This window comes from Triturus cristatus, chromosome 4_2 (genome assembly GCF_964204655.1).
Source record: "Triturus cristatus chromosome 4_2, aTriCri1.1, whole genome shotgun sequence".
NCBI lineage: Eukaryota > Metazoa > Chordata > Amphibia > Caudata > Salamandridae > Triturus > Triturus cristatus.
Window position 1 is genome coordinate 988597355 of NC_140586.1, and position 26131 is coordinate 988623485.

Here is a 26131-nt window from a genome sequence, read left to right on the forward strand (position 1 = left end):
GCTGTTGGCGGGACAAAATCCGGGCTAGAGGCTTGTAATAGGTCATTCTGCATAGTGTTGTGAGTCAATCCAGAAGTGAGGGGTTCTGTTTGTTTTCCTCTGGTGCGTCCCATCCCCCAGCGCAGCACAAGCTTCAATCTGTTTTGCACTGGGCCGACTTGTAACACACTACGCGCTAGTAACTACACACTGTCTGTAGCGTGGATTTCCACCGCACCCTACTGGTCCCATCACTCTGTGTTTCCTGCTTGTAAAATGCGATTATGGCCTGTCCTCACCTTCAGTCAGCGACTAGCAAAGCCCACGCTGCGATGTACTCCGGATGTAAATGTTCTGCGCTGCTTTTGGGGCCCAACGTGGCAGCATAAGGGATCTTTCCTGGTGATGTCTCTTAGCTGGGGGCCCATGCACCAATGCTATGCACCGATTCCGGGTTGTATCATCCTATCTGTGTTAGCCCCCTTTCTGTGGAGCAACATTGTTGGCGGCGGAACCAATGGTCTCTGCTTTCAGACCGGGCCTCGGCACAGCGCTGTCATCATTACTCGCATCGGGTGCTTCACCCCACCGCTCCCATGTCGTTACGCGGTGAGTCCTCCGCTCTCAATATTGCTGCGCATTTCCCTCCATGGTATACTAGTACACAGTCAGTTATAACTGATTTCAGGGCCGCCCCATGTCTGATGCCCCGATTCTCAGTCCGATGCCGTGAGTCTGCCGCAACAGCCGTTATATGCAGCCCGCTGCTTTTCAGGCATTTCAGAAGCCAATCGCTTCCCGGGGTGTCAGGCGCCACTGCCGCAGGGGTATTGTGCGTAGTTTGGCTCTTCGGTTACACTGCAGAGTGCCGGGCATTCACTTCTCGGCCTCCATCGCCCCCACAACCCAGTCCACAGTCGCCGCACTAGTTTCTGTTGCTCCCGTATCCCTGTACCTTGAGTCTGCAGGCAATGGCCACCGGTCTCGCCGGTCCGCTGTTTTCAGGCGCCTTAGAAGCCGATGACTGTCCAGACCCGCTCCCGCAGGTATGCAGCACTTTCTCCTTCCTCGCAATGACCCCTCCGGGTCCAGGGTGCGATCCTTACGGTGTCCGCTCTCCTTGTGGTATAGGCCGCAGCCTATTCCTCCGGAGCCCACACAAAGGTCGGTTTTCTTTCCCTTCCGCTATGTAGCCTAGTGGCACAGGAGTCAGCTTCAGCTAGTCTTGAGTGCAGATGTCCGAGCATTGGCAGAGTAGCAGATAGGATTCAGGGCCCGGCTCGCAGCTCATCTAAACCACGTCTGCCCTGCTTGACGTTTAGCCACGCCCTCCTAAGTTGTTACTTCTTTGTGCGCTGCTTAATGCAGCGCACATAGAAGTAGCAAATCATCATTATTTAATGATTGTTTGTGGGCAGGAAGAGACACCTTCCTGCACATAAACAATCATTAATGGCATTTTTCTTTCTATGTGTTCTGCAGGATGCAGCACACATAGAAAAAGCAAAAACAAGGAGAAATAAAAGATCAAGTAGTGGAGGGAGTCTTTTTTTTCTTATAATGTTGCCAAATTATGGAACTGCCTTCCTCCCCAGATTCGTCTTGAGGCTAATTATCAGACCTTTCGAAAACAAATTAAAACCTTTCTGTTTCCCTAATACTGCTTGAAGTTTTTGAGAGCACTGCTAGCAGCGCTGGGATGCTTACGGGTAACCATGCGCTCACGAAATACAGATTTGTTCATTCATTTCTCCCCGTTTTGTCATTCAAATCGTGCCCTTGGATGGCTATAGTTTTTGGCGCTGCCTCAGATTTACACCTCCTTGTAAATCTCGGACAGCATCAAAGCGATGGGTGTCGGAGTGGAACACCCACAGCAACACCCTTTGCACACCCCTTTCACACGAAGTGATGCGTGTAAAGGGGCCTTATTTACAACATTCTGGTGGTGATCCCCATGTAAATATGCCCCTGGGTTTCTCTTGCCACCATATGGGAGGCCCTGTATCCTTTAAAGAGTGATTGACAATGCCAGGGTGCATAAAACAGTAAACTAGTATGTGGCTTGAGCTGCATGGTGATTGGTTGTGTAATGACATTGTAAGTGTGATACAGGGACTATAATTTGCTTTCATTCGCTGGCATACAGCAAGCTGCAGACTATGATTTCAGACCCCTGATCAATAACAGAGTGCAAGTGTGTTAGCAATCTATACAACCCAAATAGTGCATGTGTGATAGACTGAGCATAGCTTACCGACCATTCAAACGGCCAGGTTTTTTTTTCATGTCACTATAAGGTCCTGGCGCTGTGGTGCTAAAGCAGTTCTGCTCAACTTCAGACTATTAGAGTAAAACTGGAACAAGTCTAATGATTCACTGCATGAACCCCCATGAAGTGAGTCATCTCGGCTTTAGAGCATGCGGCTGGAGTATCGCAACAAAGTCACTATGGAAATATATGCTTTGTAGAGTGCCCAACGACTCCCAAAGTGATCTTTAGATACTGATGGCAAGGTGTATTGTTAATTAACTCAGGGGTACTCATTTTATCGACTTTGGAAAAAGATAAGCAAGGGCAAAAGTTAGTTTACAATGGCATAATTTCACAAACTGTCCTGCATTTCAGACTTGTTCCACAAAATGACAAAATTACAGTATTACACCATGTTGCTTATTCGGTTTTCATTTATTTAAAAATGTGAATGTGTGAGCACGATATCAATGTGAATTAATAGAACATGAGTAGCTGTTCATGTCACCTGCAGTGTTTCACTATTCTTTTTTAGTCTCAAATGGGCCCTCAAAATGAATGTAAAGAAGTGTTTCATGCTAAAATTAGCACAAAATGCCGCCTCAGCATTTTGCATAATTTCTGAAAAGAAAACTGTTGGGGCGGAAAAGTCCTCTGCATGGTAATGAACTTGTACCCCTACCCTGAGTGCCCAACTGTACTGTTGTCTGGATCCCTACTGCTGATTTTTGTTGTCATACGCAAACATTGATCATACGTGCGTGCCATGACATAGGCAAGTCTCACTGATTGGGGTCTTGTTGGACTTGGGGTGCCCAAAGAGCTACCCTCATTGTGGTGGAAGGCTACCGCCTTCACCAGGAGTTAGGCAGTGCGTGGTAGTGGCAGAAGTAGTGAACAGGTACGTTTTACCCTGTCACAGGTTCAAGCACCTTTTTAAAAGTTTTGCAGCTGTGTGTTTAACTCATGCTTACTCTACATCAGAGTGGCGACTCCGCACTGGGTATATGTGGGCCTGGGGAGGGTACAATATAGGGATAGGGCAGTGCTGAGCAGTGCATGCATGGTGAGGGTATGTGCTGAGTGTTTGTGTACCTGTGCGGAGAACAGTACATGAAGGATGTAGTGCTGTGTAGTGCATGCATCGTGAATGCATGTACTGGGTGTATGTGTACCAATAAGGAGTACAGTATATGAAAGAGATAGTGTTGTGCAGTGTGTACATGGTGATTGTGTGTGCCCGGTGTATGGGTCCCTGTGGTGGCACAATACTGTTGCAGGGATTCTGCACATATGCAGAACTATGCGCAGGAAACCAGGACCTCAGTGTGTAGTGGTGTCCCAAAATACCCACCTCGGTGCCCAGAGCCCCTATCCGACTAGCTACAGTGTCTCATTCGTTCTCTGTGCTACAGCGAAGCTACCAATGATTAGACATCCTAGAACATGTCACTCCCTCCTCTCTCAGGATACGTGGGAACAAGAACACTCTTTCATTCAAACTCTCGTACTTGGCCACAACTTGACTAAATAGAGTCAAAGTATAGTTTAAAATATTTATTGTAACTAACGTGCTCTATAATGCAGTACACGAGCCAATACTAGCAGCAAAATGCATAGGATCGAACAAATAAGCATAATTACAATGCCATATCGAACAAAAGGAGAAATCATATTATAATGATGGTGGAAACAGGACTACGGCGCCTTGCCGCCCTCCCCGTGCTAGAAGCTAGCTTATTATAATTATAGAAGGCATGTAGGCTTTGTCAGGGGACCCCATACCTCCGAGTTCAGATGCAGGAATTTACATCTCCGGACAAGCCCAGCTCTTCTATCCTGGAAAGCGTCTCCAAGTGCGTTAACATGCATGCACAGCAATATTAAAAGCACCAGGTTTCCAGGGTTGCAGCTGTGTTCCATGTTAGGGCTAGGGACGCGAGACTGACCAAAGCAATTCAACAGAGCTCATCGTTTTTTTACCTTGAACACGCTGTGCAGACGAGGAGCAGAGTGTTCAACTGAGCAAGCAAAGTGTTTACCCGGAATGTGCCATGTAGTAACGTGAGCCAAAGCGGCAAAACTACGTCCAACTTATGCTAACTTAGCAATGGCTGTAGGTGTATCCTTATCCTCACTACAATACACAGAGGTAGCAGTTCTGGACAGTGTGTGTACTGTGGATGTGTTTGTGCACTGAGTGCAAGTTTGCCTGTATAGGAGGAATATAGGTTCCCTTTTGGAATACCCAGGCCTGCATGGTAAAGACATGAGGCGTTAGAGGAATCTTACCAGACAGATGTGTGTATTCCTGCATTTCTGTGAGCTTGGTGGGACACACCTGGGAGAGGAGAGACAGGCACTAAATATACTCTTCAAAAGGTGTTCTTTGATTCAGTGAGGCAGTGAGTTTGTATAGAAAGACTGAGCGAGAGACAGAGTTGAGATAGAGAGTGATAGAGGTGATTGAGGTTGAGAGAAAGAGGTGAGGTAGTGAGAGAGGTAGAAAGATGTGGGTGTGAGAGAGGTATAATGATAGTTAGGTTGAGTAAATCTAGGTGAGGGAGAGAGTTCAAATAGAGTGAGAACTGTGATAGGTACATAATGTAGAGTTTGGTAGAGAGGGAAAGAGAGAAAGATAAGATAGAAGAGGTGATGTGATGATGGAAAGAGAGACATAAGACAAAAGTTTATTCTTTAACTCGATTACCACAAAATCCCTGAGAGCATGAGGGTTACGGTGCGGTAGGTGGTTATGCAGTTTAACATTCTCTGAAGTGTGCATGCTCATCAGACAAACAAAATCTGTTCTTCTGGCTATCTTGATTACTTTACCAGGGGGCCCTTTGGATGTTGGAGGTCTTGGGCAATCGCCCTATTTGCCCATGCCTTACAACAGCACTGCAACAAGCACCAGAAATCCAAGAAAGATAAGAACTGGTGCAATCTCTCACATAAAGATATGGAAGAACATGCGTGAACCCAAGAGCAAGGCGCAAAGGCTATATGTCTCAGGGGAGCACAGTGTAGTGTGCAGCAAAGGCTCAAAGATCATGTGTAGCAAGGGACTCCCTTGTATTCTGCAAGATGGAAGAGCAGGAGAACTTGCTTCAGCTCAGGGAAGTGCGAGCTGATGTACACTGGGAGCAATGAATGTTGTGTATCTGGAAGGACGGGGTGATTGGCAGGAAGGGGCACAGACGGATATACATTGGAGGACATAGGGTGATGTGGAGCAGTGAGCACATGCTGATGTGCACATGCTTAACGTCCACTGGTAGATGAGCACGTGGTGATATCAGAGCCTTCTGCAGAACAAAATACATGGGTGTTGGTCTGTGAACATGGAGCCTGTGTGCACGCTTGTGTGCATGAGTATCTATATATATATGTTGATCAGCAGCATGCATGATAACCTTCTCTCATTGACAGGAAAGACTCCCCGCCATCCATGACATTTATTAGATTTTGATTTAGATAATAGTCGTGCACAGCTCCAAGGTAATCTTTAGGTTAAAGGCGTAAATCGTGCTCCTTCGTTTACTCCCTGCTTTGGAGTATGTGCTATGAACTGAGGAAAGCACTAGCGCTGATCAGTGCTAGTGTCACAAAGGGCACTGATTTTTGGTGTGCTGGATTCACCAGCAAATTTTGATCAATAAAGTTTTCCAAACTTGAAGTTGCTCTTCATTGCAGTATTTTATTCATACTTATGAAGATATATTCATGGAAGTATTCAATAGTTTATACTTGGTATTCAATTCCTTTTACAACAATCCGTATGTTCCCAACAATCCATATATTCCTATTCCAATGCATTTCGGCCTGCTGGCCTTCATCTGGGAAATCTATGAAACAAAGAGTGGTATCTATGGGCGTGGCTTGACGCCCAAGGAGTATGGACGCGTCTCCGTGAGGCTCCCGGTCCCGGAGCGGAGAAGTGTAACTTTGCGATGATTTTTATGGAAGCAGCTGGTAGCAGGTAGCATGGGAAGTGTTCCTGCATCGTACACCATGTTTTTTGAACAATTTTGAGACGGTTATTTTGCCTTTGTCAGGTATTTATTGAGGGCTCGTCTCGGAGACAGCGCGTCCGCCATTTTGTTTTTTGGCGGAATGCGAGCTTTCACCACAAGGCGACCCAAGGACATAATTTTAGCGGCAATCGAAATCTCTTTCAATCACGATGCTTGACTGGCATTCTCCTGGTTTCTTTTTTCCCTGTTGCTATTTTTGTTTTTACCTCAGTCTGCATGGATGCTAGCAATGGCCGCCATCTTAGGTGATGACGCGTCTCAATGTTGGCTGGTTCGCGCAGTTTTGCTTGGAGCCTATGAAATTTTCCTGCTATTTTTCTTCATGACCTCCCTTTTGGCGCATTGAGGCTTCTGCTAATCGTATGAGCAGAGGATTTCTGCTCATCGCTCTCACCCTGATCGCTGGCTCGCGATTAGCTAAGGTACATTACAGCTGGCGGCTTCTTCCTTTTCTTTTTTACGTGGCGTGCCCCGCTACCGGCCCTGCTAGTTGATGGGTAGGACACGGGGCGCTCATACCAACCCGCCCCAGCCGCCACGCTCTTTTATCAAGAACTCTACTTTATTCTCGCAACTCTCCAAGTTGGAAGATTCGCTGTTACCTGAGGAAGAAGACAAGCACTCAAAGATGGATTCAGTACCCGCCACAGCTACCAAGTCGAACGTGAAGAGGTTAAAGAAAGACCCTCCCTCGCCTCCCAAAACCTCCTCGGACATCTCCATGGAACTTTTGCTACACGAGATAAGGGCTCTTAGACCCTTTATGGAGGAAACAAATTCCACACTACAAGCCCTCTCTGACAAATGGGGGCAACTTGATACGAGGCTCACAGCGGTTGAACACGATGTTGCCACTTTTACCGATACTGCTAAAACAATTCCTGTCATGCACTCGCAAATCACCACCCTCCAGAAACAGGTTGAAGACCTTGAGAACCGCAACCGGAGGAACAATCTCCGTATTTTTGGCCTGGGGGAGGGACTCGAAGGAAGCGACCCCATTGCTTTCTTTAAATCTTTCCTCCCTAAAGTCCTTCACTTGTCGGACGGAACTATGCTCAACATCCAACGAGCCCACAGGCTGGGGCGCGTTCCCTCAGCGGGCTCCTCTCCCCAGCGACCGAGGGGAGTCATTATTTACTTCCTAGAGTACACAGATCTGCTAAAGGTGTTAGCGGCAGCTAAAGCTCTTCAGCGTGTCACATGGTCAGGCTCCACGCTCTTTTTCGCGCAGGATTACTCCAAGGCAACTGCTGACAGACGCAAGGCGTTCCTGAATCTTCGACCTGACCTCCGTTCTATGGGGGCCAGATTTGGCCTCTTTCACCCTTGTCTTTTCAAGGTCACGTACAATAACAGAACCACGACCTACGAAGACCCAGAACGCCTGCAGAGCTTTATCGACTCACACAGGATGGATGCCACCACCTCTGCCGGACCATCCTCCTCACATGTTACTTGATTGTTACTCTATATTTTTGCCCTTTCATTAGTCTTCCTGTTCTATAGTCCACTTGCTCGTTAGGCGAAGCTGTTTTCATTCTAGTTCATACAATAATGCTTGCCTTCTGTGCTGGTTGTTACTGCATTATTGATTGTGCATTGTATCAGTAATGTTCCTTAATATTTTTCCTTTTTTAGGCTTGTACTTGCTTGGTTCATGCTTTTTTTTTCTCTCACAGTTGCTTCCTCAGATTAATTTTTGTCACATGTTTTCTTGTTTCACAGTTTATGATGTCACCTCATATGGTCTTCCCCGTTCCTTACCGGATCCTCCCTGGACGTGTGTCTGCTCCATGTGGTTTCACCCACCCTCCCACCCATTCTTTCCTTTTGTAGGTATGTTTTACACTTTGTTTTGTGTCCTCGTTATTGTACTGTTTCTGTTTTGGCATTGTGCTCTTCCATCAGTATCTCATTGCCTTTATGATATCCTTACCGTTCCAATTTCTTCTCTTCTACTTATCTTTATCCTCTCCTCAGTCTTTGCTCTATCTCTTTTCTCTGTCTCTCTCATTGAACAGAAGATCTCTTTTGTGCCATACATTTTTTCTATTTTCTACGGATTTTGTACTGCATTGACTTTTTGCTTTTTAATTGCATTTTGTTTTGTTTGTCATTGCTCATGTCTTTGAAACTGGTGACTTGGAATGTTAGGGGTTTGCACTCTCCTATTAAACGGCAAAGGATCTTAACCCATCTGGCCAAATTAAACGCAGACATTGTCTTTCTGCAAGAGACTCATCTTTCCGCTGATGAATCGTTAAAATTGAAAAGGGGCTGGGTGGGAGAAGTCTTTTTCTCCCCTGGGGATGGCAAACGGAATGGTGTGATGATTCTTTGCCGTAAATCTCTTTCGTTTACATTATTATCTCAGAATTCAGACGTTAATGGGCGGTGGTTAAATGTCAAATTATCTTTTAAAGGAGTTCCTATATCCCTGTTTAATGTGTACGCCCCTACGTGCGGAGAACCTTCCTTTTGGTCCACCTTAGCAGCTCAGCTTGCCCTTGGTTTGGAAGATAATTTTATTTTTGCTGGGGATTGCAATCAGGTCTTTGACCCCTTTATAGACAGGAACTCCAAGGTCCCTTATATCCCCAATAAACCACAGAAATCATTTGTGCGAGCTATTTCCCAACACCAACTCTTTGACGCCTGGCGTCTCTGCAACCCAACCACCAGGGAGTACACTTTTTATTCCCCCTCACATCACACCCAATCGAGAATTGACTACATTTTTGTTTCTCATTCTATCTCCCAAGCCCTTACGCAAGCAGAAATTGGCCCTATACTGCTCTCAGATCATGCCCCTGTGTCAATTGTATTTGAAATTCTTCCTCGAGCCACAGGTCCTAAGAGGTGGCGCTTCAATAACACCCTCCTTCTGGACCCGAAATTCACCGCTGCTTTCACCACTTTTTTTGAAGAGTTTTTTGCGTTTAATACGGACCAATCCATGCCCTTCTCCACCATTTGGGATGCTTTCAAGGCCTCGGCGAGAGATTTTGTGATTGGTTTTGTTGCAAAAAGGCGAAAACTTTCCCGCAAATTCACAGCTGATCTTTTGCGGGACATCAAGACCCTGGAACACTCCTTTTACACCTCACACTCGAGCCAATCCCTCACAGCCCTCATCAACGCCAAATTAGCATTCAATAAAAAATCTACGGAGGATGCTTCTTTGTACCTATTAAAGTCCAGTGCTAAATTTTATGGGGGCAAAAACAAGGCGGGAAGGATTCTGGCTAACTATCTGAAGGTTAAACAGAATAGACTCAATATTGAGTCTATCTATGATGAGCGCCTGGATCTAAAATTTAAAGACTCAGATATTTTGAATGAATTCTCCCTATTTTATAAATCCCTATATACCTCGGAATCACAGCCCTCTGAGAACTCTCTTTCCCAATTTTTTTCAACACTTCAGGCCCCTCCCTGTCGTCAGTCAGATCTCACCCTCCTGGAATCTGATCTAACGCGCCAGGAATTATCAGCAGCACTCCAGTTGCTCAAGAAAGACAAGGCGCCGGGGCCTGATGGCTTCACAGTAGAGTTCTTTCAACACTTTTCCAAGCTGTTATTACCCAAGTTGCACTCCCTTATAACCTTTTTTAACACACTGGGGCGCTCTTCGGGCACCTTTTCGGAAGCACATATTTGCTTGATACCGAAGGAAGGGAAAGACCATAAACACTGCAAAAACTATAGGCCCATTTCTTTGGTCAATATAGATTATAAGATCTTTTCAAAAGCCCTAGCCATACGTCTTGACTCCTATTTGCCTGATCTATTAGAAGCGGAACAATCAGGCTTTGTTAAAGGCAGATTTATTACAGATAATACGAGACTTCTCTTTGACGTCTTGACCAAATCCTCATCCATGAAGCATCCCCTAGCGGCAATAGCGCTCGACGCCGAGAAGGCGTTCGATAGGGTCGAATGGAAGTACTTATTCCACACTCTCCGTTGGTTTGGCTTCGGTCCCAAGTTCGTATCCCTGATTTCTCTCTTGTATTCCAACCCGCGCGCGGCTATCTGCGCCAATGGCCTGATATCCTCATATTTTGATTTGGGCAGAGGAGTCCGCCAGGGCTGCCCTCTTTCCCCTTTTCTTTTTAACCTAGCTTTGGAGCCCTTTCTCTCTAAGCTTCGCCAAAATCCAAACCTATTCGGCTTTCAATCAGCGAACATTCACCTTAAATTGGCTGCTTACGCAGACGACATTTTGCTTTTTATGTCCAACCCCAGTGTCTCTGTTCCTGCCTTTTTGACAGATGTACAGGCATACTCTAATATCTCTGGCTACAAACTGAACAGTGATAAGTGTGAGATACTCCCCCTGACCAAGTACACTTTTAGAGCAGATTTCAGCGCCTCAAGTTTCACATGGAGCCCCTCCCATATTAAATATTTAGGCATGCACATTACCCCCTCAATATCTGACACAGTAGCGCTATGTCTAAACAAGTGCCTACAAAAAATCACTGATTTGACGGCCAGATGGCATCCACTGTACCTATCGTGGTGGGGTCGGTTAGACACCATAAAGATGATGCTTGCACCCATTGTACTATACACCATATCCAACATTCCAGTCCCTGTCCCGGCAAAATTTTTCAAAAAAATCAATTCCGCCCTCTCTTCCTTCTTGTGGAATTCAAAACGCCCTCGTATGTCACTAGCCAAGTTGATCCGCCCAAAAGAGGAGGGAGGGGTTAATTTCCCTGATTTTCAGGTTTATCAAAAAGCTTTCCTTCTGCGGCAAGCCTCACTTTGGTTGCTCGACCCCTCGGAGAATTGCCCTCTATGGCTTAGGATAGAGCGTCTTTACCTCTCTCCTTTCTCCTTCCCTGAATATCTTTCATTCTCACGCAAACCGCAGGCGGTGTCCTCTCCTATAATTAAATTAACTTCCAAACTCCTGTTGTCCTCTCCTCCTTCTTCTCCAGATTCGATTGACTACTTCCTAAGTTCAACAATCTGGCATAATAAAGATTTAACTATTCGCGGCAAACCATTCTTTTGGAAAACTTGGCATCGAAAGGGCCTAGCATGGGTACACCAGCTTTTTTCAGACTCAAAGTTTATGTCTTTTCACCTGCTTAAACAACGCTTTGACTTGCCTGCCTCATTTGTGCATAAGTATCCTCTGCTTAAAACGGCTGTGATGGATAGGTTTGATCACTTATCTGATCTGCCTCAGGCCCCCACTTCTCAGACCTCTTCCTCACAACTCTCCTCCCTACTTAAGTCTAAACCCTCGGCTTCTAGCATATACAAACACTTGCAAGGAGCAGGTACCCCTAGACAGAAATCTAAGGTGGAGGAAGCTTGGGAGCGCGATTTCCAACTTTCATGGCCACTTTCTCTTTGGAATAATATCTGGCTCAAGCTGCGTAAATCTTCCAGGGCAGCAAACCTCACACAAACGCTATTTTTCGTGTATAATCGTATTCTTCTCACACCGAGTGTTTTGAGCAAAAGATTCGCATCCACTCCAGACACGTGCTGGTCATGTTCGTCCCCAAACGCTGACATTTTTCATGCGTTGTTTTTATGCCCACTTGTACAGAGCTTTTGGGAGCGAGTTTGGTCCCAAATAAATTTGATTTTTGGCACTGCATTTCCTTTTTCTACCTCCCATATTTTCTTGGGAAGTCTCGCACCATGCTGGGAGAATGTCCTAGGTAAAACCAAAATTGTTGATCTGCTTTTAGCGGCTGCATTTCAGCAGATCACGGTCAATTGGAAGGACACCACTAAAATCTCCTATAAGGCGTGGTGGTATGTAATCTGCCATAATCACAGGCTGGATACCTCTTTTGTATATCCCGCGAAGCTGGCGACGAAGCGTCTAGAACTGTGGTCCCCTGTCACACTGTTCCTCGACCTGTGTGCCAAAAAATCCTCTCAGACAAAGCCGTCCCACCCTGAGGTCCTAAAGCCCCCATGATTCCCCTATAAGTTCCCAGATCTATTTCCAAATTTGTAATACTGTTTTGATTCTTATCTTATGTATTACTAGCATACCTCTTACTCATGGATTTTGTCTTTCTTTTTTATGCAATTTGAGTTGATTATATTGTGTTGGCATGAAATTGTCGTTTTCTCTTTGTTCTTTGTCAATGAGATACTCTGATATGTATTTACTACTATTCCTTGTAATATGGATACTTCTATTTGTTTCAATAAAATTTTTCTTTTAAACTTAAAAAAGAGTGGTATCTATCACTAATAATTCTTCAAAAACAAACAATGTTTAACTCACTAAATCTTTGTCACATATTATCTAGCACCATCAAGTGATATACATACTAAGCTACGTGCGACAATTGAAATAGCCATTTACATTTACGCGTATGGATTATTTTTCGTTGTTAAAACCAAATACATGCGTATTTTTTCTGCTGTTAACTGGAGCCTAGTAACATTACAAATTAATCTCGCAGTCAGATTGGCTAGCGGGGCGCGTTAACTAACAAACATTCGTGGACGCTTTAAACCAATTTTAGCGGTTCTAATGTTAAAAAGGTTCAAGTTGCCTCGAGTGGGCTGCAAGCATTAAACGTAACGTGGTAACGTTACTATTTCAACTTACAAACAGGTTAAGTGGCGTGGCACATTAGCCAGCAAATGTTTGTAAGCGCTTAAAGCAAATGCTCGCGGTTCCGATATTAGATGAGTGCAAGCTGCTTCGGGTGGGTTACAAGCATTTAAACGTTCTTACCGAATATGCAGGAAAATGAATTCTATCAGCGCTGTAAGCAGAATGTTCTCAACGCGATGCAAGTTGGCGTGTGACGCGTGTGGGCTGTACTACGATGTTTTAAAGTCGCGCGTGTATCAGTTAAAGGGCCAGTGTCTATATGTGTGTTTCATACTAAATAATACTAACACTTAATGACAACGATGATATTTACAATATATTATACCACGGAAACAGTGTATCATAATGTACAATTAACATAATCATGACAGAATATTAATGGATTTATAAATAACAACTAAATTCAGTTCTTTCATTTATCCCCTGAGGACGCAGGGTTTGCAAGTGGAATATCCAGTGATTTTCACGTGTCAATAAAGTTTTTCTATTATCTCTCTCTTCATTTTTTTCCACAATTTCCAATATACATGCTCTGATCTGGTTAATCTGATGATTTTGTTCAATGAAATGGTTGGCAACCGCTGATTTAAACACTTTTGTTCCTATATTACTTTTGTGTTCAGTTAATCTTGTTTTTAGTTTACGTTCAGTTTGTCCCACATAGGCTTTTCCGCATGGGCATTTTAGCATATAAATAATGTTTTTTGTGTCACAGGTACCATTAACCTGTAGCTTGATTTTGTTGCCCCGCATGGGGTGAGTGATGGTGTTACCCTCCATGATATTGTTGCAATTACTACAGTTTCTGCATGGGATAGTGCCTTTAAAGGTTATTAAAGGTTTTGTGAGAGTAGGTTTCTTTATGATTTCACCAAGATTTTTAGCTCTGGTAAATGCAAATGTGGGTTCATCCTGGAAGATGTTATTGAAGTCCAGTTCTGTTTTGAGCATACACCAATGTCTTTTGATGATTTTCTTGAATTGTGGAGTGATAGTAGAATATTTACTCACGCATGTGATTTTAGTTGTTTTTACACTTTTTTGAGAAGAGAGTAACATCTGCCTGTTCTTGGCTGTGGCTCTTTTGTGGGCATCCTGTAACACCTCATTTGGGTATCCTCGTTTCTTAAATTTGTCAATCATGATTAGTGCTTGTGTCTTGGATTCCTTCGGGTCTGAGACAATCCTTTGTACGCGGAGTAATTGTGAATATGGTAAGTGTTGTTTGAGAGGGGTAGGGTGGAAACTTTGGTAGGCAAGCAAATTGTTTCGATCAGTTGTCTTGGTGTATAGAGTAGTTTCAAACTTATCACCTATTTTAAGGATGGTTACATCCAGGTAATTAATTTGTTTCTCATGTACTACATGAGTAAATTGAATCCTTGGATCGATCAGGTTTAGTAGTTGGATGTTGTTGATCAATTGGTCTTCTGTATCTTTCCACAGGATAAAGATATCGTCTATATATCGCAGATATAGACGTAACCCTTGTTGCCATTGGGGATTTTGTAGAATGTATTTATTCTCATACTGGTGCATGAAAATGTTCGCGTATGCTGGGGCTGCTGGATTTATTAGATTTTAACAGAGAAGAGATTTTAGCTTTAGGTGTTTGTAAGATCTGTTAGACCTGGCACATTGGTGTGACTCTCCATTCCATTTGTCGCTGTGCCTCATGTATTTTTGCTGGTGTTAGTTGCTCAGGGCACTGTGCCACTGCTGTCCAGTGCCACACTGCAAGTGCTCCCTATTGTAAATTCATGTATAATTTGTGATTCCATGATTGGTTAGTTTGGTTTACTTGTCAGACCCTAGTACAGTGCACCAGGAGTGCCCAGGGCTTGTAATCCAAATACTGCTAGTGGGCTTGCAGCACTGGTTGTGCCACCCACAGAAGCAGCCTGTAAACATGTGTCTAAGGTCTGCCATTGCAGAGCCTGCGTGCAGTCTGGTACTGTCATGCTGACTGGGCAAGTGCACCCACTTGCCTGTCCCTAAACCTTCCCTTTTCTTCATATCAGACACCCCTATGGTAGGCCCAAGGGCAGGGTGCATTGTAAGGATAAGGTAGGGCATGCCCTGATGTGTGTGGCATGTTCTAATAGTGAATTACAGCCATTTTCGTTTTTCACTATTGCAAGGCTACCTGTTCTCCATAGGCCAGAATGGGCAGTTTGGTTATTACATTTTATAATCCTAACTGACTCAGAGAGCATGGTAGAAATTCGAATTTAGTATGCCTGAACTCAGGATGATAAAATACATCTTTTAGTGAAGTTGGTTTTAACATTCTGTGTTTGAAAATGCCACTTTTAGAAAGTAGGCATTTTCTTGTCTAACCATTCAAACCTGCCTCTGCTAGGCTGTGTATATTCCTTTGTCTGGAGTTTGAGTGACAGGGCTGGGGAATTCCAGGAGACAGGGTGAGGTGTCCCAGTGGTGAATAGAGAGATCTGTATACAGATGGGTGGGAGGAGTTGCACCTGGGACCTGAATAGGGCTGTGTCTGCCTTCCACAATGCTGGCTCCACCTCCTGGGGAGAGGCTGATGTCTCTGCCCTACACAGTGAATGAAGAGAAGGAATCCTGTCAACAAAGTGCTCCAGAGCCGTACTTGCCTTCCACAATTCTGGCTCCACCTCCTGTGGGGCGTCTAATGTTTCTGCCCTGCACTGTGAAAGGAAAGTAGAAGTATGGTAAACAGAGTGCTCAGGAACTGGTTTGGACTGGGCAAAGGCCCCTCTGCCGTCAGAGGACAAAGGATTTCTGAGTATAAATATTGGGACCCTGATCCCAAGAAATTAGATCACTTTGGGAAAACAAGAAAAACCTCTGCTGAGGGAAGAACCAATAGAAGCTGAGGAGGAAACTATCCCTGACCTGGGGGATTGGCCTGCAGTGGTTGCCTTACTGCCAAAGAGAGGAGAAAGGAACTCTGTGTGTACTTTTGCTCAACTTGTGACGAATCTCCAAGGGCTTGGAAAAGAGCTTGCCTCCTGCTGAAGTCTCAGGAACAACAGACGTCATCCCCCAGCTCCCCAGAGTTCTTTGGAAGTGCCTGCTGCTGTTGTTGGGCCTTCTGAGGGACTGCGTGTCGCACGGAGCTGGAAGCGCGACTCAAGAAGGAGAAGCATGCCTCCGTTGGAGCTGTTGTCGTCGCATCTCGTAAAGTGTGTTGCCGCTGCAGCATCGCATCGAGCGGAAGCGTCTCACATCATCCAGGAAGTGTCTCGCAACGCCAAAGAAGCGTGTCGCCATCGCAGCCATCATAGCTGATGCATTGCACCGCATCAAGAGAAGAGTCTCGCATCGTGGAAGATGCGTGTCGCCATTGCAGCCATCGTAGTTGTCGCATTGCACTGCATCAAGAAAAGCGCCTTGCATCCACGGAGAAGCGTGCCGCCGTCGGAGCTGTTGTCGTCGCATTGCGTAAAGGGGTTTTTGCCGATGCAGCACCGCATCGAGCGGAAGAGTCTCGCAAACGTCGGTGAAGAGTGCCGCTGCCAAGGCCGCTGTCGTTGCATCGCGTAAAGTGTGTCGCCGCTGCAGCTGAAGCATCGAGTCGAGTCTTCTCGCAACATCGGAGAAGCATGCCGCATCTGGAAGATCTTCACGTCTTTATTTATTTGCACCAAAATCTTCATCGCATCAACATCATTGCAACACTTTCGTTGCCCTGCGTGTCGCATCTAAAAGGTACATTGATTTAAAGTGTCGCATTTAAGAACTTAAGAGAATTAAGCAAAATCCTACCATCTAAAGTAACAGTATTGTGTGTTTTTGTCGTTTACTGGTCTTGTGATAAATCTATATAAAGAATACTTATTTTTAATATAAAACCTGTGTGGTGTCCATTTGAAGTGTTGTCACTTGGTTACTGTATGTGTTCACAAATGCTTTACACACTGCCTCTGAGATAAGCCTGGCTGCTCGTGCCAAGCTACCAAAGGGGTGAGCAGGGGTTATTTTAGGAGTGTACCCTCTTACCCTGACTAGAGGAGAGGGTTCCAATTTGTCACAAGTGCATACCTGTGCCAACTAGGGACCCCCAAGTCTAACAATATCTAAATTCATAGATGGACAGAGGGACCTCTAACTTTAAACCAACACTACCCTTCACCAGAGTTTCATTCTTTCAAAACAATGGCTCTATCCTTTAGAAACAATGACTATTGAAGGTTTTTAAATACCACTTCCAGCTCCAGGAGAAATTGCTACCAGAGGGAGTCTACATACAGCCACATGGGCACACATTGAGTAGACTGTTGGCAGGTGTGCATAGGGCCTGTATCTGTTAGTCTGTCTGCATGGGGGTATTCATGACTATACATACTGATTCTGTCCATACAGGGGTCTTTATGTCTGTGTGCATGGTTGTCCATATTTTTCTGTGTCTATATCTGGAGTCTCTAGAGCTAGTTGTACGGAAGTTTCTTGCGGGATAGGAACGTAAAATTAAAAGATGCCGGGCGTGGCTCTTGCTCAAGCTGGCATAACATATTGAGCTACGGCCCAGACCCCAACCCAGCAGCCTGACTGGGATCCTACTGCTGTCTAAGATGCCTGCCTGACTGTTTTATGGCAGAGCTGGTTGAAGTATACTATTTACATGAGATCAGTGGAGTGAGTGAGGGTTTCATAAGGCCCGTGTACATATACACTCTCCTTCCATCATTGTCTTGTAGTTCTGGCTCTTTAATGACCCTGTCTACAGGCTGAAATGTGATGTGCACATGTCTTGCACCTTTAATAGAAACATAGTGCACATACACAGCCCAACTTAAACATGCCAACACTCTCAGGGTCAGTGACAGCATTTTCTTTTATTTGTTTGGTTTTAGATGTACTATTTAAAAAAACAAAAAACACAACTGTTACATAGAAAACTGATGCCGTGGGACTGCCCTAACCACATATTAGGTGGCCCCCCCTGTGTGGGCTCTTGTCAATGGCCCGTTTTGACTATGCTTCAAAACATGATTGACTCCTCAACCATCCCAGTCTTTGCTGGACGGATAAGAGAGGCCCAGAGGCCGTGTGTTCACGCTGCATGTCATTCTGCTGCAGTGCCCTCACCAATGGTAGTGAGGCTCCAGGAGAGGTAGTTCTTATGATTCATAAGTCAATATTACTATCATTCAGTGCACCCGGGTGTGCACGACAGCCTCAGCCCAGCCCCCCCTTGCTTCTGTCTATCCCTCTGCCTCAGTCTCTTACTCTGGAGACAGATACGGTTCTTTCAGTTTCAGTATTGGTAATGCTGGCAGAGTTGAGGCCGCATATCATGTGCACCATCTCAAATGTCAAGCTTATCCATATATTTATTAAATAACAGAAACTGAAAGGTCGGGGCTTTCACTTGGAGGGCCAGAGCACATTATGGCCCTGGCAGGGCCCCACTCACCCCTCCGCCCCCCATGGCTACGGCCCTGCCTGAGTCCCTCTGCTGTGGGCCTTGCTCTGCCAAGTGGTGCCAAATCCAGTCCTGGGACCTTAGAAGTGAGTTTTTGTGCCACAACCAGGAAACCGATGTGTCGACTCCAAAGTGTCATTATGTAACCAGTGCGTCCCTGCAAAACTGACGCATCACCACTTCGTGCACCAAAGTCGTGGACACCGTTCACCAAGTGCACGACGTCACAACCTCAACTTTCAACTAAGCCCGACTATGCCGCAGCACCTCCGATGAACCACTGCTGCATGAGTCTCGGACACCGCATACCGACATTCGTAGTGTACCATCCCGACTCTGACCCATTCCAGGCTCTGCAAGTCTTTCGACCAATGCATCGCCTTCACTTCAGCCCAGCGGTTCGACTACGACACAACGAAATTGACACATACCGCGCTCTTGACATTGACATATCACTGTTGCTGCACCGCCTTCGGAAACCAAAGCCTCGCACATCCAACCGATGCATCACCTACTTTGCACAACACATCGTCCCCGGATGACAACGCCTCAAAGACCTTGCACTTCCTCCAGCATCTGACAGATCAAAATGTCAACTGTGTGCATCTGGTTGCGTGAGACCGTGACAGAGTCAAAAGTTAAGGTTGACCACCATGGAGCACAAGTCAGATACACAAGGTGGATTGGGCCTGGTCTTAGCTGAACTTCGGACTGAGGTAAATTTTTCAAGAAAAAGTCCAGGAGAAGGTAGAGTGCAGCGGGGCAAGGCAGCAGGCTGCATCCAAAGAGGAGTCATCATCACCGGGAAGCACTGGATGAAGTCTCAGTGAAGCCATTGACAACAGCATGAAAAAGCTCTGAGCAGAAAAAGAAGGATTTCCAGGCTGAGGAGTTTGTCGTTATCAACGGGGAGCTGGTCACCATCGAGCCCGGTAAAGGTTTTTACCTTTAAACTTCAGCAACTTTTTAACAGCCAAAAACCTCCAGCGGGACACAGCTCCAAGCTGTAGCGAAGAGGGCTCCATGAAACCAGACACTGTCACTGAGAGATCTTGGTGAACAGGATTTGCTGCTGCGTAGAATAATGTAGCAGGAGCTACTGCAATGTCAAACCAACTGGCAATGCACCTTGGGTGGATCGACTGTCAGGTAGCTCTTTGTCTTCTTCAGTTCTTCTGGTACATTCTGTACAACTTTTTTAAAGTCCCATGATTTTGGTCTAGGCAGGAGCCAGATCTCTAACACCACTTTCAAGAGTACAGGACCTGGAAGCCACTACTTGGTGGGGGGGGACTAAAATTCACTCCAGCAAAGAAGAGGTGCTGAGTTCAAGGTCTCTGGAGCTTTTTATGCCCCTGTAGTTCACACAGAAGGCCAGCCAACTATCCCTTGGACTCATGTCTGGTGGTCCTGTGTTCATGAAGATGGTCCAGTTCTCCTTTAACTTACAAATATACAGCAATATCTCAACTGGATTAATTGAAAATAATTAGGCTTGTATGTGCAAGACATTACAATAGAAGAACAAAGGTGAGAGACTCCAAATTATTTGCTGAATGTGCTCTTAGGCAGCATATATTTAGAAGATTGGAATATACATGACAGTTATGACAGCACTGTTAAGCATGTATGCAGTGGCAACCCAAAGGAAGTGCACATTGTGCTCGTGATAGAATATGACAGCGCGAGAAAACACAGCGCAGGGCGCAAGGTGAAGAGTAAAATATAATATATACAGAATTATTGGTTCACATCATGATTATTTCGTTAAGATAGGCTATGATTTTCAGCGATTCCGAGAACCAAAGTATGGTGTGCGGCAAAAGATTTTTGCTGAGGGTCGACGGCGTTTCGATCCTTTCAAGTTAGGATCATCATCAGGACCGGGTAGCCAATTGATGAGTGCTGTGGCACGAAGAGATCAGTGCACGCGGGAAGAAGGGACGATTAAGGATGCCAGGAAGGCGTCATAGGACGTCAGCTGTGTAGGGCTGATCGTACGAGTGAAATCATCCAGTGGAGGAGAGAGGGGTTGTTTGGAAATTGAATATTCGCTGCAGGGTCGGAGCCCCGATCCGCTGCACAGGAACCGGGAGGAGTCCTCGGTGGGGCGTTCAGAGCGAGGGAATGAATCCAAGAAAATCCGGGGAACGAGTATCGCCGGGCCGCCACGGACGTGTGCGGGTTTCAGCCGGTGTCTCCTTCAAGCATCAAGGCAGGCCTCTAGAAGCAGGGAAGTCCTCCGGTGAGCAAGGCATTCCTCAAGCAGCAGGGCAGTCCTCTGGTAGCAGCAGAAACAGACCTCTAGGAACCGGAGAGAGGATGTGGCCTAACGGCTAGATCGGTTGACCTCAGGGTAGGAGAACCGGGTTCGAGCCTCGGCAGGGATGCTCAACATCCTGTGATTCTGGGCAAATCACTTAATCTCCCTGTGCATAACAAAAATGAATGTGTCCTTCTGTAAGGCAACTGGTGCTCATGTAAGCAGTCTGATACCTGTGGGTCTAGTTCAAGCTATATAAAACTAAAAAAATAAAAAAGGCAGGCCTCAAGCAGCAGGGCGGTCCTCTAGAGGTCCAGGAAGTAATTCTGAAGTCTTCCACAAGTTCAGAAGTATACTAAAGAGGTGTTCTGGAGGTGCAATATTTATACCTAGAGCCAGCCTTTGAAGTTGGGGAATTTCCCATGATACCGTCACATCTGGTTCTGGAAAGTTCTTCCCTTAACCTTCCAAGAAGTCTGGGGTGGAAAAAGGTCGGTGCCAGGTTCCCTGGTTTGTGTGCTGGAGGCAGCCCTTTGAACTGCAGGTGGGCAGGGAACAGCCAAGTCTGCCAACATCTAATCCCTTTTTGTCTCACTGAGAAGAATACACAAAGCCCAACAGCTAAGCTAATCGCAGTCACATGACCAGCCCATCCAAGAACCATGCATCAGGCGTTAGACTAACGCATTTTAGAGTGGTGGCCCGCATCACCGCACTGAAATACATTTTCACACATTTATAGCACCTCCAGAGCAAGCTGGAGCCGAGCGCTGCTATTTAAAACACACTGACAGAGTAAAGGCTTTTAGCTGACAGCAGCGCGTCTGCACTCCTGGCAGCAGGCTTGAAGGCTGAGTCAACTCGCTCAGCTGCCTAAAAGTATAACATGATATTTACCCGACACTCTAGCGCAGCACCTCTGATTAACTCAGGACGTCACAAGCATAGTTGCCCAATCCCTGCTGCTGAGACAGCCTTGCAGGGAACACTGTGCGGGAAGCACACCTATAGGCTGCAGGCGCGCTATAGTTTATCTTTGGAAGCCTGCCTCACAGCTGGGAGCCTGCCTCCACTGCTGAAACTCCCACCGCATTATGCCTCACAAGCCAGATGGGACTTAGGAGCGTAATGATTACCGGGACCGAATCCCAGCTGACTTGTGGCGGCCACCGGAGAGGTGGCCTGGTGCCTTAGCACTGCAGCCTGGCCCCCAGGTTAGTGATTTTCACAGCATCAATGCCTGGCAGCTTTCTGTAATGTAATTCCTTTCGTAATTCACATCTCATTCTCTGATATCAAGGTATGAGGTCCTGTGTCTTTAATAAAGCTACCGATTCTTTTGGGCAAGGCTCCCTGATGTGATGGGCTCTGCTCTCCCAGCACGCAGCTCCGCCTCAGCTCTACCTGCTAGTGCCCCTGCCTCCCGAGCAGGAGAGCACGGTTCGAGTCCCTAGGACTCTCTTTTCTACCTTTGACTTTGTCGTCAGGCATCTCACCTCACTTTTGCCTACTTTCTTTTTTCTTCTTATTGTACTTTTGTCGTGCCTTTGCCCTCATTCTTTGTTACTACTTTTCACTGTGCCTATTTTCGCCACTCCTGCAGCTTCCCTTTCCATATTTTTCTGCTTCCCTGGCCCCTCCCACTCCTGCCTCCCAGCTGTTCCTGCCCTTCCCCAACCCCTACTTAATGGCGGCTGCTGTGCGGCTGCGCAGCGGGCACGCTACTAGCACACCGAAGGCATGCCAAAGGCAAGCCCGTCTGTGCCTGTCGGCGACCCGCCTGTGACCAGTGCCAGGAACCCTGGTCCTCCGGCCACCAGTGCTATGACTCAGAAACACTCCGCGCACTTAACCCCGGAAGAAACAACAACTGCCAGCTGTCAACACTGAACACCGCCCAAGACTAGTTCTCCTTCTGACAATGCCGCTGCTCCTTCACCCATCACCAACCCACCGTACGCCAGCGCACCCAAAGCCCTAAGCTGCATCCTCCTCAACATTCGCTGCCTGCACAGACACGCAGTAGAAATTTGGGACCCTCCTCAAAAACCTCTCGACCATCGTCGTCTTCTTCACAGGGCCAACGCCAGCTCCGCACCCCACAGCCATCCCCCAACGGATACAAGATCCAGAGGAAGGACTGCCCCAACCGCCCTGGAGGTGGACTGCCATCGTACACAAAAACTTCCTCCGACTCACCACATCCAGCACGAACGACTCCACATTCCCCATGGACACAAGCATTTCCAGATCCAGAATGACTCTATGCGGCACCCTCACCTACAGACCTCCCGGATCACGCTCCATGTTCTCCACTACCATCGCAGACCTCATTGCACCCCACACCATCGCATCCACAGACTACGTATTCCTCGGAGACCCGAACTTCCACCTCGACAACACCAGAGACCCCAACTCCACTGCCCTCCTGGACAACCTCAACAACATCGGACTGAGACATCTTGTTACCACCCACACCCACAAGGCAGGACATATGTTAGAAGGCGACCTCAGAGGGGCCCGGAGGGGGCCCTGACTGCCCTGAGACCCACCCTCGAGGTATCGTAGCCGGGCACTGGCGGGAGACTCCTCAGGGGGAGGAACCTCGTATCTAGGATCGCACACTCGGCACCACACGACAGAGAGACACCACATAAGGAGTTCTTACGAGCAAATCTTTATCAAGTTAGAGTAGTAGGATCTTTATGATCTGCACGGCAAATATGTACAAGCAGAGCGTGGGCTCTCAGAGTCTTGGAGGGGGGTAGCGGGACAGTCTTTGGGGATATGGATCAGATGCAGGAGCGTACCCGGCGCACAGCTCACAATCCTCGAGCTGGGGGGCACGCTTGTCGTCGTGGGGTCCGGCGGGACCAAGAGAGTCTGCAGGAGCCGCGAGTCACTCAGCTACTTCAGGAGGAACAACTACTATTGTGGGCTGCGGCTGTTCTTGCGGCTGCGACTGTTCTTGCGGCTGCTGCTGTTCTTGCGGCTGTTGGTGCTGTTCTTGCGGCTGCTGCTGCTGTTCTTGCGGCTGCTGCTGTTCTTGTGGCTGTTCTTGCGGCTGCTGCAGGTCTTGCGCCTGCTGCTGTTCTTGCGACTGCTGCTGTTCTTGTGGCTGCGCCTGCTGCTGCACACTTATCTGCTGAGTTTCCACCTGCTTTGATTGTGTACTGATAATGACATTTCAACATCGCTGCTCGTTAGTAGACTGGCTACCTCTGCGACACTCATGGGCTTGGGCCTAGGTTAGTGGGGTTTGCCCACTGGTGCGGAGGTGCTGCTCCCAGCTTCGTTCCCGGACAATGCTACTGGAGGCGTAAGTTTTTTGGTCCCAAAAAACACATTGGTCGGCACACCAGTCGTGGTTAGTGCCACTTCCTTTTTATGTTCCTTCTTCTCACCGGCAACTTTCTTGGTACTGGAGGACCTGGTACCTTTCTTTGGGGCCATCTTCTTCTGATGTCAGGCAGGATGCAGGTGCACAAGTTGCAGAGATGTCTGTGGTCACACGTGGACGTGATGTGGTGCGCAGCAGGACTTCGGTCTGGCAGTACAACGGGTGATGATGATGACACCTCCTAAAAGCAAATAAACCAGGAGAAGAACATCAGTGAAATGTTGCATTTGTTGTTGTAAAAGATATAGTGTCGCCATTTGTGAGACTTTGGCAACAAGGGCTATGGTATACTACGTACTGTGTACACACTACACTCTGAGGAAGCATAGGAAAGAGAATAAGAACAACCACAACAATACAAATGTAATGGAAGGAGCTGCTGCTGGCAAAGGGGATGGATGGAAGCAGTAAACCAATAGGAAACCCATGCAGGCCCATATTAACTCCCACCAGAAAAGGCCACCAGCCACATGGACACTCACAAGCAACAAGCAGGAGGCCTGGGAAAGAATGAACTGACAAAAGGCCTATAAAAGAAGCCAGGAAAAGGATGCATGCTAAACCACACTGCTGTGCCTTTTTAATGCAATAAAATAAAAAATAAAAAAATCCACAGGGCAAAACAAGGTCGGCAGGGTGCACACCAACACACCAGACACACACAACAAAGGCATTTATTTAACACACACCCAAAAACAGAAATACCCCCCAAAAAACACATTTTCCAACTCAATCCAATGCCATCCATGCCCTAAATGATGTTGAAATTCAACAGACCACACAGAAACACGTGTTTAATGCACCTGTGGCTACCTGCTCAGAGCCTACTGGATGAAAGCAGGCCTGTTGGCAGCGCATAAACCCCTGTGGTCTGCACCCAAGGATAGCGGTGGAAGGGCCTTTTTGCTGCTACAAGTGTGTTTATAACTTTTACCCTTCAATGCCCATACCACCTCCTGCCTCTACCAAAGTCCCTCTAAAAATTCTACATTTGAATGTGCGTTCTTTAGTTAAACACTATAGGGAGATTCATGACCTTATCGAGAACGAATCTCCTGATGTGTTTTTCATTACCGAAACTTGGCTTAATGAGGACACAGTGGCCGAACCTGGCCTTGCACTTCCTATGGGGTTCAGTATCCGGACTCTTAATAGAGGGACCAGAGGTGGGGATTGGCTGTTATTTTTAAATCTCACCTCCACTGCATTTTTGCTAAGGAAGACGTCGCAGGGTGCCAATGCGCCCGTTTTACCATCTCATTTAGTGCACACTTTTCCTTTAGACGCTGCTGGCACAAACTTGAGCTGGAAGATCTCCTTGCCTATTTGGCTTCTTGTCCTTTTATTCTTGATAAAAATCTGGAGCAATTGTATAAAACAATCTGCAAATGGTCCAAAGGCCGCGGCTCCAGTTCCAACCCTTGGTACAATGACTCTCTAGCTGCCCTGCGTACCACATGTAAACAGCTAGAATGAGCCTGGAGAAAAGACTATGACCTCACAGATAAAAAGCGGTCTCAGGACGCAATCAAACGCTACCATAAAGCCATACATTTGGCCCGAGCTGCCTATCTCGCCAACTAGATAACATCCAGTAAAAACCCTATGAAATGCATTTTTAATATACTCTGTGATTTCAAGAGGCGGAAGGATTCGCCTACCTCGACTATTACATCTGAACAGCAATGCGAGGATCTGGCCACCTATTTTGTCCAAAAGGTAGACGCTATCTATAAATCCTTCCCTAACTGCACCCCGGACTTGGTGACCCCTTCAATACCTAAGCCTAACGCCATTTTGGCAGTAATACCCTCCATCTACCAGGAGGAGTTTCTCACCCTGAGCACTAAAGTCAAATCGGGCTCTCCTCAAGATCCTATGAGGCTGGCCCAATTTAGAGACTGTCTACCCATACTTCTTACACCTATATGGCAGACGATTAACTCCTCTTTCAGCATGGCAGTGGTCCCTTCGACTTGGAAGCAGGCAAAGGTGCTCCCCTTCTGAAAAAACCTTCACTGGACCCCATCAAGCCAGAACATTTATGACCTATTTCTCTTCTGCCCTGGGTCGCCAAAATTGCGGAGGCACACGCCAATAAAGTCCTTTCGAACAATAAAAAGATCTTAGACCACTCCCAGAATGATTTCCGCCCCGGTCATAGTACCGAAACAG

At 46.6% G+C, this 26131-nt stretch overlaps 1 protein-coding gene across 3 annotated transcripts in view; it reads right to left on the bottom strand.

Annotated features, from left to right (window-relative positions):
- Positions 1–23249: 23249 nt before the first annotated feature.
- Positions 23250–26131, bottom strand: part of LOC146839233 (uncharacterized) — a 212097-nt gene continuing 209215 nt past the window's right edge. For all 3 annotated transcript variants that reach the window (XM_085603248.1, XM_085603246.1, XM_085603244.1), the window contains exon 5: positions 23250–24137. In XM_085603248.1, the coding sequence (XP_085459374.1) occupies positions 23925–24137 (213 nt within the window). In that variant the 3' untranslated portion in view covers positions 23250–23924. The remainder of the gene's footprint in view (positions 24138–26131) is intronic.